Below are 16,149 nucleotides of genomic sequence, written 5' to 3' on the forward strand. Positions count from 1 at the left end.
CGTCTCTCTGTATGACTTCCTGTCTCATCGACAGCCGAGCCCCACAAAGAGGAAACTCACCAGAGCGCACGCTAAGAATCCGCAGCACAATGAAAGATCAGCTGTCGATTTGTTGAGATAAAATCCTGCGATTGAGGTGAAAGATTGGAGCTTTTGCGTACAGGGATTAGAAAGTAAGGTCCATTGTGTTCAGTATTTTGAGACGTTCTTTCAGTGTTTTTATTTTGGTAATAGGAAACTAAAAAAAACTGTTAAGACATGACTCTTTATGTATCGTAACTTTTTGTGTGCGTTTTGTTCTGATCTGTTTTTGTTTTATCTCGAATGTTTAATTTTTCTTTGATTTAATCGAGCTGTGTTTGGGCTTAAGTGAAAACAATCATGTTTACTACTGTGAAGTTTATTTTAGAATTTTTTTGATAAGTGTTTACTGCCACCTGCTACATTTCAGACATGAAATACTTATGATGTTTACTGAATATGTCTGCTTTGTATTTTCTTCTCATATTTTTTATTTTTCTTTATTTTGCATGTTTGAAATTATTTGCAAAAATATCCTGATCATAGTAATGTGTATTCAGTTGTGTCCTACGATGTTTTCTCCTCGATCAGTGTTTAACAACAAGTTTTTTAGTGACTAAATGATACTTAAAATGTGTTGATTACATTAATGAAAATTGTTATAGCAGCTGGTAGTGTTTTTGATGATGACCGTTACACCAATTTGAGATTCGAGCTAGAATTTTACCTCCTGAAATGAAATCTGTCACTAAAAAACACAAATTTACCTCCTCAGTAACGGTTTCTAAAGCAAATATCTATAAAATGTTTAATAGCCAATTATCTGCTTTGTTTTGACACTTATTTTATATTGAACTCAACAGCTGTTGAGCTAAAATCTGTACGCCAGGCTCCTTTTTTTCCTATAATAATCCACAAAATAATCCCATCTCTCTGCAGGATCCTCCTCCATGTTCGCAGTGACCCCCTCCGGTCCCAACAGTCTCACAGCGCCGGTTCTGGTCCAGTTCCAGCTCGGCCTGTTCAGGGAGGTGGTTCGAGTCGCCGCTGGCAACCTGAGCTATCGCCATGCCAAGAGGCTCGCTGCAGAGATCATAGAGCGCAAGGTAATCCAAACCTCACGGTGCCTGCCTCCATTCATGCTGCTGTCCTGAAGCAGTTTGAGGGTTTTACACAGTAGATCAGGAAGGTCCACAAGCTCGAGATTTGATTGTTTATCAATTTGGAACTCAGATTAGTTATTAGAGTACTGTAAAACTTCAAATAAAAGCCTCTGTCCCAATTACAGGTCGGTCTGGTCACCATGCAGCTCATTTTCATAGAAGTTCTTTAGAGGTAGAAACCGTGTTGTTGGCTTCCTGCTGGAGGTAACGTTAGTTAGCTGCTTGTATCGGGGCATAGAAATATGTATTTATGTTTAAACTTTTGGACGTACCACCGACATCGTTAGCTTGGTAAGATTCTCCACATTTTAGGCGCCAAATTCAGTTAATTTTACTGAAACCATAAGCACTGAAGAAGACAGCATTACGGGCATAGTAAACATGAAAGATGCACAAAAAAAAAGAAAAGAAAACAGTAATAAATATCAGAATTATATATTATTTATATTTAAAATTATTTTTCAAAATTATTATAATTTCTAAGTTTTTTTTCAGGTCATTTTTCTTTTTTTCCCCTTTTTGTTTTGTTTTGTCAACTTCTGGGTAATTTCTGTTGTTGCTCATTTCTCCCATGTTTTCTTTTTTTCTTTTTTTTTAAATATATATAAAATTGAGACATGTAGACACCTGTCCCAGATATGAAGCCTGTTGGGGACAATGATTTAAGCAAATACTGTCCTGGGCTATCAATTGAAGTTTTACAGTAATAAGTTAAACTACTGTATCAGCAGCAACGATTTTAAGGATTTAGGAGTTCATGAAGTATCACAGGTTTGCACATTTACTCTTGTACAATATTAAACAGCCTCTGTCTCCCAAAAGATGACAATGATTGGGATGTTCTTGGGCGTTTTAGTCAATCAGACTTTATTTCTATTGCATTTTTCATATAGACAAAGCAAAACATGTAACAAAAAAATACATTTAAAGAAAAAAGTTCACAGCAGAGCATTTGTATTGAACGTCTGTGAGTGAAATCAGCTCTAACCCCTCACACAGTCCCACTTGGAAAAATCTGAGTCAATGTTTGGAGCCTCTCACGACAGTCAGGAAGCAGACTTTGAAAGGTCGCCTTTTGCACGAAGGAGGGTTGTGTGGGTTACTATTTTAAGTGTGGCTTCTGCGTTGACTGGTGCAGAGTTTAAAGAATGTTGCGGTCATTTTGGCTGTATTGTTTCCAGTTTACCTAAAATGATTCAGCCAGCCTTTTATCCTGTTTAATCAGGTAAAAGTGAGCTTTAAAACCACCTCAGGATTTGGTTATTATGTGTGTAGAACACAGTCAAACCCTCCTATCGTGAAAGATTTCGGTTTGTTTTTAAGCACTTACGCAAGAGAGTTGAGGTGATGAATAAGCCGAATCTTTTATGAGAGTAAAATTTAAACGGTGCATTTTGAAACCGTAGTTGAGGTTAAACAAAGATGTTCACGAATGGCAGGTGTGTTGGTCTCCGCCTCAGCTGGTCTGGTCGTCGTTCTGTCTCAGATACAGAGACGCTGTGGTCGAGAAGAGCACAGCAAACTTTCCAACCACAACGTCCCCTCCCTGCTGTCTCTGTCTCTCTCACACACACACACACACACACACACACACACACACACACACACACACAGTCTACCTTCGCTCACACCAGCGCTCCTTTCAACTTTGATCTTTTCTCAAGTTTCCAGGCAGCAGGTCAGCAGGTCTGAAGAATGTGCCTGTGTGTGTTTCACGTGTGCATTTCAGTGCATTCACTGTACACAGATCAGACAGCAGGAGCCCCACCCTTCTCAGAAATTATCACTTTTTTGACACCAAATGTATTTATTTTTTTGATTTTTTTTATGAGCAGTGGACAAAAACTGCCCTTTAGGAATTGTTTTATTTTAAGTTGTGCCATAAATGAATGTACCGTATGTGTTGTTGTTGCCAGATCACATTTTATTTCTCTTGTATTTCCACCCTTTTATTATGTTTGAAAAGAAATCAAATTTAGAGTTAAAAAAAAAGTGGGAAAGAATTGGATTGCCGCAGTGATGCTCTGTAAGGTTTTGGAAATGATAAAATCACTGCAAGACGTCCTTTCAGACAATCACAGATCGAGCTGGTTTTGATGCCATTTGTGCATTAATGATTATTTTTCTCTGTCCATACTCACTACTTAAAGTACTACTTAGAGAAGTTAAAGTGCTACGTCCATTTCTCATGTGCATCTTTTATCTTTGATCTCTTATCTACTGAGCACATGAGGCTGCTCTCTTTCTTTTTTTTTTAAAGCGCAACTAGGTCATGCTTTGTGATGGAAAAGATTTACAGATTTAACCTTTACAAAAGTCTCTTTCTGTTTCTCAAAATGTGAAACTTTACTGAAGCTTGCACTAAATCCATGACTTTCTTTCTGATCAGGCTTTGGCACGTTTTGTATTTTAATTCACTGACGCAAACAACTATTTAAAGTGTGAGTTTAGAGCCTTGTGTATCTGCATTGGGTTTCCAGCATGTTTGCAGCCAGAATTCAAACAACCACACGATTTTATTCGGAGGATTTGATGGCTTGTTTTTTTTTTTTTTTGATTTGCAAATTAAAAAGCATGAAATTAACAAAACTGGTATGAAAATCTAACTTTAGAAAACTCAGTGTTACATACAGGTTTTTATGTTTAAGATAAAAACTTTTCTGTTTTCGCACAGAGAGATCTGTGTTTTAGTGTCTCCTCAGTTAAAGCTGCATCTTATTTCTTGGATGAGGACTCTGTGTGTGTGTGTGTGTGTGTGTGTGTGTGTGTGTGTGTGTGTGTGTGTGTGTGTGTGTGTGTGTGTGTGTGTGTGTGTGTGTGTGTGTGTGTGTGTGTCTGTGTGTGTGTGTTTTAGGCTCCAAACTGCAGCGTGGTGGGCGTCGGGGAGAAGATTCTGCTGTTCAGACATCAGTCCGCCTCAGAGCAGCTGCTGCAGCGGCTGACAGACCACGACGAGCTGCGGGATGGAGACCTCATCGAGGTCGTCATCGCAGGTCAGCCAACATCTCAGAGCGTGCGGAAATAAAGCTAACATTAGTCTTATTTTGGAGGGAAACTCATTTTAAATCATGTCAGAAGACGTCATTCTTGCTTTGGTCTTTGCACCTTGTTAGCATTTCACACTGCTCAGATCCACACAGGCCGTCCAGTTATCCGCCAGCTACAGAATCTGTGTTTATTTATGCCGAAAAACCTCACAAAGCAACTAAATCCAGCCATGAAGCTGACAGGTTACCCTCCTTATGTAAGATTCTTGGCCATGAAATGCAAATATACTGTAAAAAACATCATATAAATACCACAGAAAAAGCAACAAGCTTGACTTCAAATTAAGACGCTTCTTTCAGTCAAGCTGCAAGTTTAAGTGTTTTTTACATTTTGCCATTTTTCAGCATATCAGCATTACTTTTTTTCGTAATTAGGTTCAGTCACACTTGCTTTAACAAATTTGTTTTAACAAATAAATACACATTTTAAAAAGGATTCATGATTTGTATAAATTATTAAAAAATATATATTACTCTGTCAAAATTCATTACATTTTAAGAGTGACTTGGGTATTGGTATTGATGTAAGACTTGAGACTTTTGGACCTCTGCAGATACTTTCAACAATTTATATTTCAGCCAATAAAGAGGATCTCATCAGCGGCATAATCAGACTGTGCATCATGTCTTTGTTTAAATCTGACTCAGGATCAGCCTCAGTGACAGAGGTGAGGATCCGTCCTCACACCCTGGTGGTCCATTCGTACCGTACGCCCACTTTCTGTCACCACTGCGGAGAGATGCTGTGGGGCCTCGTCCGACAGGGATTAAAATGTGACGGTAAAGCTGCTCGCTCACGTCGTCGTGCATCATACAGCTGTTAAACTTTCTGCAGTGTGAGAAAATGTTTAGTTTGCATTTCGTGTCAAATTGTGATGAATTTAACTCGAGTCTGTCTGTTTGTGTCTTCAGGTTGTGGATTAGACTTTCACAAGCGTTGTGCGTTCTACCTGCCTAATGACTGCAGTCGAGCACGGCGGCAGGTTAGCACCAGCCTCTCCCTGTTTCCCCCCCGACGACCGCGCACACACTCCCTGACCAATCAGGCAGGAGGCAGTCTGGAGGAGGTAAGAAAGTAATGTTTCATAAAGTACGTTAGGTTAGATTTTCTGATGCACTGAGTCACCACACTTGTTTTTTAAGTGTTTGCCTGTCTAAAAGTGAACCATGTCACTGTCCATCCGTCACCAGATCAGCATGTCCAAGCCGTCCTCCAGGCCTCCGTCCTGGGCAGAGCCACCAGTCTGGCTGGGAATCGGTTACGGCGACATGAGCAGGGCTCAGGTCCCTCACACCTTCCACATCCACAGCTACACCAAACCCACCGTGTGCCAGTACTGCCACCGGCTGCTCAAAGGGCTCTTCAGACAGGGGCTGCAGTGCTCAGGTGAGACGGCTCAACTTCTGCTCCGGTTTGATCATGTTTGAGTTTAAACAGCTAAAACAGAAATATATGCTCTAATGCTTCAGGCGTCACACGTTTGTTAGCTCTGTTTTCTTTTACACCACGACTGAAGAGAGAGGAGAGATCAAATCTGCAGTTTCTTTCCAGTCAGTTATTAAATTTGTCGTGACCTACGTGACATTTCACAGACATTTCCTGCTGGCATGTTAGAAACCTCTGTGTGCATCGTATGTCCAGATCTTTTAAATCTGATTGTGGTTACATCAGTGCAGTGTTGTTCCTGTTGAGCAAACTGGAACAGTCTTTACCCTTTGAAAGCCAAAAAAATACAAGATCATGTGAAAATAATAATGATGATAATAATAATAATAATAATAATAATAATAATAATAATAATAATAATAATAATAATAATAATAATAATAATAATAATAATAATAAAATATATATATACACATCCTGCAGATTGGGAAAATGAAAAAGAAAGAAAATTATCAAAAAGCGAGGGAAAATGTTCAGAAAATTCTGTTCATCATTAATGTAATTATATCTTTAAAATTATGTTAGTGTGTGATGTGTGAATATATCTGCTATTTTATTATACTATATTTTTAAATTTATTTTACATTTTTAGAGGATGTTTTCCAGGCATTTTTCTTGTTTTTTTGGGTTTTTCTTTTTACATTTTTCTTCCAACAAAAAAAAGCTTATTTCCATGCATTTGCCTTGTAACTTTTTAACCTTTTTTTTTTTTTACCTTCATTTCTTGTTAAGTTGTTTTAACCATGCTGAGGTTGCAAAAGTCATTGCAAAAGTTAAAATTCACTCAATAAATTATGAAAAAAACATTTTAAAAGCAATCTGTCAGCCTTAAAATCCCTTACATTCCTAAAAAAAATTCAGAAGTATTTTTTTTCTACTTACTTTCTTCTTCATGGACAGCATGATTCGATCAAAAGATCATCTTCTTTAAATCACCCTCAAATATTCCTCACCTTGAAAACTCTCTTGAAAAACAGATTTTTTAAAATCTCAGTGGGATTTTTCTTGATAACATGAAGATGAAATATGAAAAAAAAACTTCTATCTGCGGCAGTTTTAAGGGTTCCTGATTTTTAGCTGTGTTTTTAATACTCTCTCTCTGCAGCGATGACTCATGTGATATATTAAAACATTTTCCTCCTCTGTGGTAATTTTTAGATGCTCTGTTGCAGCGGCACCTCGGCTCTGATGAGCCTTTCGTGGATTTGAGGTTCAGAAACACAAACTGGGGCTAAAAGGACCGATGTGCTTTTGTTGTATAAGCAGGGAGTTTGTTCACACACTTGTTTAGGCAGATCGGACTGAAGCATTCTTAATTTTCCTTGAATGTCTGGGTGTTTCTCGCAGGGTTCCTGCAGATCCTTAAAAACCCATCTAAAGATAAGGCCTTAATTAATTAAATGACTTGAATTGATCTTTCAAAAAATGCTCAGACATGTGAAACAGGTTTTTCTGAATCATTTCTTCTGACATTGCGTCGTAAAATCTGAAAATAATTGTCAACATCTATTTTTTTGTTAAATAATCAAATAAATTCCTTGTCTTAAACTCGTCATGATGGGAATCTCACATGCGGAGAGAAAAACACAAAATTGCCAAGAAAACCAGACAAAAGTGCCAGATATTTCCCTCTTAGGCTGGTAAACCAAAAATACTTTTCTAATTATATAAATTCATTGTCTTCCATGTGTTCCACTCAAAAAAGTTGGGGTTTTTTTTCAGCTGTTTTTTTTATGTAGATAATCATACAGTTTCATGTTTAATGTCATTTTAAAAATTTGGGCAAAATACGATTGCATTTCTTTAATTTTGGTTCTTAGAAAGTTACTCTTCATTCTTAGTAGCATTAAAAAAAGTCTTAAAAAGTCCGAAATCTAACTTCAATCAGTCTGAAATGAAAACTTCTAAAAAGTCCAAAAGTTACATTCTGTCATTTGGTATTTTTTACATGTACTTGTGCTTCTTTTTCCTCTCTTTGAACCCGCCACCTCTCCTCTGTCATCATTTTTCAGACTGCAGGTTTAACTGCCATCGGCGCTGCGAGCTGCTGGTCCCCAGAGACTGTCCAGGAGAGAGGAGACGCACCAACGGGGAAGGTGAGCTGTCAGCCTTTTTCGGGGGGCTGTTTTCCATTTATTATTCTGGCTTTTAACTGCTCTCAGATCACGGCTCTTTTGAAAAGGCCCCCGCTCTGATGTTCCCATAACCCCGCGATGACTCAAAGCTGATTCACCCTCCGTCTCAGGAAGATTTGAAAGATTCGGGACTCATTTTAGATTCCTGCAGCGTTCATCCGAGCAGCGATGATGATTACGATGATTCAGGATCAGATTATACCTGCGAAACATCAGCATGTGTCATTATGAGCATGTTTGCATGAAAATTAAATATGAAAAAATAACATCATCGATCTGCTAGCCGGTTTTGTTTTTGCTGTGAATAAAAATGTGCCTTTAAATTTAAAAAACTTTTGAACAGGTGCGCACTTTGCTGAAACAATTAGTTGATAAAGTGATGAACAGAAATTTAATCAGCAATAATTTTTTAGGATTTTTTAGAAAAATTTCTCAATTTTTTAAATATTTTTATAAAGTGAATATATGCAGGTTTCGGATTGTTGGGCGAACATGTCAAGCAATTTCAACAACTCACTTTTTAAAATTTTCCTCCTTTTTTTGTCCCATAATCACGTGTGAATAATCGTTTGCCGCAGCCCTAATATCTTTTGCACATGATGTCACTTTCCCAGAATGCACAGCGGCGGGTCACAGCAGCCCGGCAGACCCAGAGGACAATGATTCAGAGCGCACCAGCACGACAACACTAGAGACCTCCGACGATGAGATGTCCACTGACGGAGACTGGACGGCCGAGACAAAAGACGAGGAGCTACAGCAAGAGCCGATGAGGTCAGAGGGCTGGTCATTATTCTGATGATGTCATCCCGTTTTCGAGGTGACTCCGTTGGCACCAGACGATGTCCTGATGATGTCAGACACTTGATTTTGGCTCCCAAACACTAAAACACTCATCTCTCCTGCTGTCACTGAAATCATCAACATCACAAACTCTAAAGTGAATTTTGGGCCGCGCTGCCACCCAGAGGCATTTAGGGGACACCGCAGCTCAGTCCGAGCAAAGAAAACAAACTTTTATTCAGTATTTCTCCTTAAATCGGCCTCTTTTGTCTCTTGTCTTTTGTCCTCTGTCCCTCCGTCAGTCCGTGTTTCAGCAGCTTCATCCCTGTGATGAGGCTCGTCCAGTCGGTGCATCACTCGAAGAGGAGAGCAGGTGGAGTCCTGAGAGAGGGATGGCTGCTGCACCACACCAACACTGACACACTGGTGAGACACACACATATTTTTTTCACAGCATATATTATTATTATTGTTTTATTATTTTTGTATTTTACTTTTATTTTATTTATTTTTTCATTCATTTCACATTTGTATAATTATATATTTGTCTTAAATTTAATTTTAATTTAATGAAACAATTAATTAAAAAATATTCAGAAAAAAAGCTTAAAAAGTCTTAAATTGAACTTGCCTTAAACTTTTTTTTTCTCCCAAAACAGAAAACGAGAGTAAAATAAAATGATGTTACTATACATATCTTTAAAAATAATAATTTTAAATATTTTTTTTTTCTCCAACCCTTTTTTTTTTAAATACATTTTGGGCAGTAAAATACCTGTTGATTCAAGTATATGAAACTAATGATGGTTTTTTTCTGTTTTTTTTTTTTTTAGACATCACAGCATTTAAGAAAGTGATCTCACTTTTTTTTCTATTTAACACACAGTTACTAATGTTAGCTCTCATTTTATCAACCACAACAAGCTGAGGCGTTCACTTCACCCTGTCAGCCAACTAAGCAGACTTTGCTGACGAAATTGCAGATTTAGAAGTCTGTTCAAATGTGTCTTTGGGGATTAACCCTTTTCAAAGCCATTAACCTCTAAATTCATTCTGTCGTTTATGAATTATTTATGTCTTTTTTTTATATTCCCAGAGGAAACGTCATTACTGGATCCTGGACTGGAGGAGCATCACTCTGTACCAGAACGAGAGCAGCACCAAGTATTACAAGGTGCAGCTCATCACCCGAAAACACACACAGCAACAGACGGTGCAAACTCTTCAGCTAGAAATGACTCCAAAAATATTACTGTAAACAGAAGAGGGATAAATGTTAAGTGACACAAAACGCCTAAAAGAATAAAAAAACAAAATGACAGACCACATGTAAACATAAAGAATGGAAAGAATTACAGATAAATCATAAGAAAACATCATTTTGTGACGTCTGTCCTGCAGGAGATCACTCTGTCTGAGGTGCTGCACGTCCGAGGCTCCGCCCACCTCACCATGCCCTCGTTGCCAGGCAACAGCGCCCACTCCTTGGAGGTGGAGACGGCCTCGCTGGTGTACTGCGTGGTGGCCGGAGAGGACGGGCCGGCCTGGGAGAGCGCCATCCGTCAGGCTCTGATGCCGGTGCAGAGCAGCGGCGGACACGGCGGGGAGAAAATAACAAGCAGTGAGCCGAAAATAACAAAAAAAAACTCTCTGATGCTCACATTAATAAATGCAAACGAGACAACAGAGCTGTTCACAGGTTATGTAACTGAGTGTGATGAGCTGTTGTTCCATTAATAACTCGTTACACAAAACTTAACGTGGGCGTCGGAGCACAAAGCCCAAATAATTTCAATCAAAAGTGAAAAACGTCAGGGTTACTTAACAAAAATGAGCATTAATATGATTTGTAATGAGTCAGGCAACCTCTAAACATGAATCAGAGAATATTCAATTTTTCAGCATTTGATTTGACAATAAATGCTCATTAAAATGATTTTGTTCTGATTACAGAGAAAGATTCGCACAGAGACAGCGTGGTAAGGATCGACTTACTCCTGAAATGATAATTAATCACCACGAACTTCTTCATACCTCAATGTGTGTGTGTGTGTCTGTGTGTGTGTGTGTGTGTGTGTGTGTGTGTTTTTCAGGACATCAGCTCAGTGTATCAGATCCTTACAGGCGAGGTTTTGGGCTCAGGACAGTTTGGAGTCGTGTACAAAGGTGAGCTGCTTTTCACCACATGGTGTTTATCAAAGAAACAGCAAAGAATGCTTTTTTAAAATCTTTTTGGAGGCAAAGATGAAAGGTAAATGCCTTATTTTACAGCTCCCTAATTTATTAATTAATTTATTGTTTCAATAGATTTTAGTTTCTGTAACTGTTAAAGAGAAAACAACTTTTTATGGAGGAATTTCAGCATTTCTTTTTAGTAATAGTTGATTTTTAGAACTTCCTTCAAAGGCTCATTTTACACACGTCAAAAATAACTGATTGTAGATTCATTACAGTCATTAATCATCATATTTTCGTATTTTATTCATAATTGTTTGCTTCCTCACAGTCACATCAGACATTTTTTTAGACCTACATGCACGGACCAAATTTCTCAGTTAGAGGCAGTTAATTGAAATGATTTAATTACCTCTGTATCCCTGCATCCCTCTGTACTGCACACACCTAAATATTAGACTATGGATGTATTTGGTTACTTTTCATCCCTTCATTACTATTACCACACAGCTTTTTTATTATTTTTTATTTTATTATTATTATTATTATTATTATTATTATTATTATTATTATTTATTTTTCCTCTTTCACATACACAAAAATAGGCTAACGTATTTTACAAATTTTACTGCAATTGCGAGATATTATTGTCAGAATTATTATGATTTTAAAAAAAAATGTAGTTGCTTATGTTCTACATATATTTATTATCTGGCAAGTCATGTTGTTTTATTTGTTTAGCAAAAAAAAAAGGAGGAAGAAAAATAAACTAATTAAAATTGTGCAGATTGTCTTTGTAGGAACTTCCCAGGACATAAATATTTAGTATTTTTATTATTTATTTGCACAGTAAAAACAAAACAGCCAAACATCAACAGAACAGAAGCAGATTGTGCAGGTGAGATACAGAAAACTCCTGCAGGTTTAAAAGAGAATCTCACCGCGAAATAAGAAAAAAGCACATAAAGCATCCTACAATAAAATAATAATAACAAAGAAAATAAGATCACAGAGGCATAGAATCAATAAAGTACAATACGAATGCTTACATGATAAAGCAGAGAGCGTCAAATAAATCTAAAATTACAAACCTATGAAATAAATGACCACCAAAGTCTTTGTAAACGGACAATTTCTGAACGACTACAATCAAATTAATGTCGGAAATGAGATTAAAATGAAGAAAAACAGTTCTATAAACGCCTCACTTGTCATTCCTCAGGCACTCACAGGAAGTCGGGTCGGCCGGTCGCCATCAAAGTCATCGACAAGACGCGTTTTCCCACCAAACAAGAGAGACAGCTGAGGAACGAGGTGTCCATCCTGCAGGTACCGACGCCGGTTTCAGCTGTTTTCATTCTAACGTTATCTTCAGTAACGTGTGTGTGTGTGTGTGTGTGTGTGTGTGTGTGTGTGTGTGTGTGTGTGTGTGTTAGAATCTGACGCACCTCGGCGTGGTTCTGTTGGAGGGGATGTTCGAGACGGCGGAGCACGTCTTTGTCGTCATGGAGAAGCTCCATGGAGACATGCTGGAGATGATTCTGTCCAGTGAGAGAGGACGACTCCCTGAACGCAACACCCGCTTCCTCGTCACACAGGTCAGAGCTTCTCCCCGCGCTAAACTCTCCGCAGATCTTTAAATCATGCAGACTTTATTTTCTTTTATGACAGCAGTTAATAAAAATTTAAAAAACAGGAAAGAAACTAGTGATTTTTTTTTTCCTTTTTTAAAAAAAAAAGATTTTATTGAATTTCTAACTTTACAGCCCAAGACATGACTGTAAATATATAAGGAATAAATAAACAATAATAATAACAACAGTGACTATAATAATGATAATTTTGCAAGAATTAAAGTAAAAATACCAGTTGGTATTAAAATGTCTTAAATCAATCTTTCGAAGACAAATCTTAATTTCATTTTTGAAACTATATTTAAAAAATTACTAATAAATCTATAAATTCGTCTTTTACCTTTCAAAAGTCTTAAAAGTGCTACAATACGGGAAATAGGATGTTATTAATCCTTTTTTTCTGAAGTTACCTTAAATAATATCTCTGAATAACTGATAGCATTTTTAAAAATAATTAACAGCATATTATTATTATTATTATTTTTATTTTTATTTTTTTTCCAATTTAAATTTCTGTAAAACTGACCTAAATCTTTAAAAAGTCTTAAAATGCTTCAAAAATGTTTAAATATAGAAAATGAATGACATGTTAAGGTTAAATGACCATAAAGACATTTCAGTCCAGACTCTGTTAGGCCGTTTATTATTATGTATGTTATGTTTGTGTGTGTGTGTGTGTGTGTGTGTGTGTGTGTGTGTGTGTGTGTGTGTGTGTGTGTGTGTGTGTGTGTGTGTGTGTGTGTGTGTGTGTGTGTGTGTGGGGTAGATCCTGGAGGCTCTGCGGTATCTGCACCTCAAACACATCGCTCACTGTGACCTGAAGCCTGAGAACGTCCTGCTGGCGTCCGCAGACCCGTTCCCTCAGGTGAGACCCTGTGATTGTTTCATACGAGCCGTTTCAGGAGGAAAGTTTCTCGACGTCACGTCGCTTCCTCTCTGCGTTGAAGGTGAAGCTGTGCGACTTTGGCTTCGCCCGCATCATCGGCGAGAAGTCTTTCCGCCGCTCGGTGGTGGGCACGCCGGCCTACCTGGCGCCCGAGGTGATCAGCAGCAACGGCTACAACCGCTCGCTGGACATGTGGTCCGTGGGCGTCATCATGTACGTGAGCCTGAGCGGCACGTTCCCCTTCAACGAGGACGAGGACATCAGACAGCAGATCACCAACGCCGCCTTCATGTACCCGCGACAGCCGTGGACCTCCATCTCACTGGAGGGTGAGAAACTTTTCTGTTTTATCGTCAAAACTTTTCCTGTTTCCTGTTTTTGGTTTGTTATGATTCGTATATGTTTGTTTGTTTGTTTACATTTGGGAGGAGTGACGTGTGCAGACACGTGTTGACGTGTCTGCTGTATATATGCAGGTATGTGTGTGAGTGTGTGTGCAAGCGGATGCTTAAATGGTCTTAAAGGCATTAAATTCGTTCATCTAAAGTTAAAACCTTAAAAAAAATCACTTAAATTAATCTTTCAAAAGGCTAAAATGCTCAGACGTGAGGTGGGATTTTATTTTATTTTTTTTCTGAGATTGCATTGTTAAATCAGAAAAATAATTCCCAACTTCACTTTTTTTGTCAAATAATTTAATAAATAAACTCATCATGATGAGAATCCAAGCATTTAAATCTCAAATACAGAGAAAAATACAAAATCGATAAGAAAACTGGACAGAAATGCCACATATTTAATATATAATAATATAATAAATTCATTGGCTTTCATGTGCTTCACTCAAAAAAGTGTTTTTTTTTCAATATTTGATGCAAATAATCCAACCGTTTCCCTGGACAAATGAAATGTCATGTTTTCTGTTATACTAAGTATTTGGATAAAATAAAATGACCCTTCAGTTTTGGTTATTGGAAAATTAGTCTGACACTTCATTACAAGTGGCATAAAAAAATTCTTAAAAAGTCCTAAATCTTTATTCACTGAACTAAAGTTTCATAAATCACTGTGAAAAGCACTGAAGTTGTCTCTCTGCTTTTCATATTTATGTTTTAAACTTCTTAATATAAATTTGGGTTTTTGTATTTTCCGCTGTCGTCCTCCAGGCGGCCTCAGAGGACAACTTTTAAAACAGTCTGGGTGAATCCTGTGTGTCTCTTTTCCTCCGCAGCTGTGAGTCTCATCAACAACCTGCTGCAGGTGTCGGTCAGACGCAGGTTCAGCGTCGGCAAAGCGCTGGGTCACCCCTGGCTGCAGGTCAGATTTCTATCAATACATAAATATTCAACTTGTTTGTAGTCTGTTGCTGAGAGGCAGTTTCCTGTCCCTTAAATTTCCAGCAGGATGTGAAGAAAGTCGTAATTGTAATATTGTGTTCTGTCGCAGTCGTAGGAAGACGTCTGACAGCGTTTATACACATTTTTGCCCAAAAATTTCTATGACTTTGAGACACATTTTTAAGAGTGTACAAAGACCCTATTGGCTCATTTTCATTACTGTATAATAGCTTTTTAAAAATATATATTATTAAAGTGAATTTAAAACAGGATTAGAACTGAATATTCAAATATAACATTTGTTATTTATTAATAATAAAGTTTTAAGTACTGGGAGGGGTTTTGTTTTTTTATGTTGGTTTAAGGGAGAGGCGATTCACTTTAGATGGCTGTATTTTGTATAAATTTTACTGCCATTTATTTTCCTTTTTAAATTTCTGCCTTTATTTCTTAAACTTTTGGTGATTTTTAAGGATGTCTTTTTTGTTAATTTGACTCAAAATGACACCAATTATCACAGAAACAGAAACTGTAAAAACTGTTATTATTGTTAGATGTTAAAATTTCGTAATGTCCTTGAACACATCGTGTGTTTTATTACAGGTTTGCGAAACAAAATTACGTGACTTTTCCAAAAAAAAAAAAAAATTCAGGGTAAATATAGTTTTCCAAAATTTTCCTAGGCCTGGAAATTACTGTTTGAATATTTCATAATTTATCCAGGATTTGCATGACTGACTGAAAATCTTCACTAATCAAAACGACTCAATTAACTATTTTAGAAAGCTACTAAAAGTTTAAAAAAAAAAACAAAAACAAAAAAACACCTGCTTAATAAATTACTCAAACTGTCTTTTCACTTTAATATTTTTAGGGTGCGCAAAATAATTAAAAGCTCAGACTGACCAAGAAAAAAAAAGGAAAAAATTAATCTGGAAACATTGATTTGGTTAGAAATGGAAAATTTTCCATTGTGTCCCCTCCTGAGCCATCTGTCCTCTCCTGAGCTGTCTGTCCCAGCCGTCTGTCCTCTCCTGAGCTGTCTGTCCTCTCCTGAGCCGTCTGTCCTCTCCTGAGCCGTCTGTCCTCTCCTGAGCCGTCTGTCCCCTCCTGAGCCGTCTGTCCCCTCCTGAGCCGTCTGTCCCCTCCTGAGCCGTCTGTCCTCTTCTGAGCCGTCTGTCCCTCTGTCCTGCAGGACTTCCAGCTGTGGTGTGACCTCAGGGAGTTCGAGCAGAGGATGGGCTGCAGGTATCTGACGCACCGAGATGACGAGGAGCGCTGGATGCGTTACGCCCAGGAGAGAGGCCTGGACTTCCCGCCCCGCCTCTGCTGGGACCCGGACAACGACCCTGACATGTGACCTCGGTCCGGAGGTTAAAGGTCAGACAGTTTTATTATCTGTAATAGCTCAGATAAAAACCACAGAAATGAGAATCCTGAATTTGCGGAAATTAACTAAAATATAGGTATTTTTGATGTTTTTTTGTTGATCAGTTTTCTGTGGTCAGAAGAATCAACGAC

The 16,149-nt window shown here is 37.9% G+C and overlaps 1 protein-coding gene across 1 annotated transcript; it reads left to right on the plus strand.

Annotated features, from left to right (window-relative positions):
• The first annotated feature begins 15 nt into the window (after nucleotides 1-15).
• prkd4 (protein kinase D4) lies at nucleotides 16-16,003 on the plus strand. The gene is made up of 19 exons (XM_042512112.2): nucleotides 16-173; nucleotides 961-1,127; nucleotides 4,039-4,177; nucleotides 4,880-5,011; nucleotides 5,144-5,298; nucleotides 5,423-5,618; nucleotides 7,691-7,774; nucleotides 8,428-8,587; nucleotides 8,899-9,022; nucleotides 9,693-9,770; nucleotides 9,998-10,217; nucleotides 10,550-10,575; nucleotides 10,690-10,762; nucleotides 11,994-12,100; nucleotides 12,208-12,369; nucleotides 13,172-13,270; nucleotides 13,353-13,620; nucleotides 14,523-14,608; nucleotides 15,824-16,003. Exons 2-19 carry the CDS (start codon nucleotides 972-974, stop codon nucleotides 15,986-15,988), a joined length of 2,430 nt encoding a protein of 809 aa, XP_042368046.2. The 5' UTR covers nucleotides 16-173; nucleotides 961-971; the 3' UTR covers nucleotides 15,989-16,003.
• The last annotated feature ends 146 nt before the right edge of the window (nucleotides 16,004-16,149 follow it).

The sequence above is a fragment of the Plectropomus leopardus genome, chromosome 23 (genome assembly GCF_026936395.1).
Source record: "Plectropomus leopardus strain MGB_pleo_1.0 chromosome 23, ASM2693639v1, whole genome shotgun sequence".
NCBI classification, from domain to species: Eukaryota; Metazoa; Chordata; class Actinopteri; order Perciformes; family Serranidae; genus Plectropomus; species Plectropomus leopardus.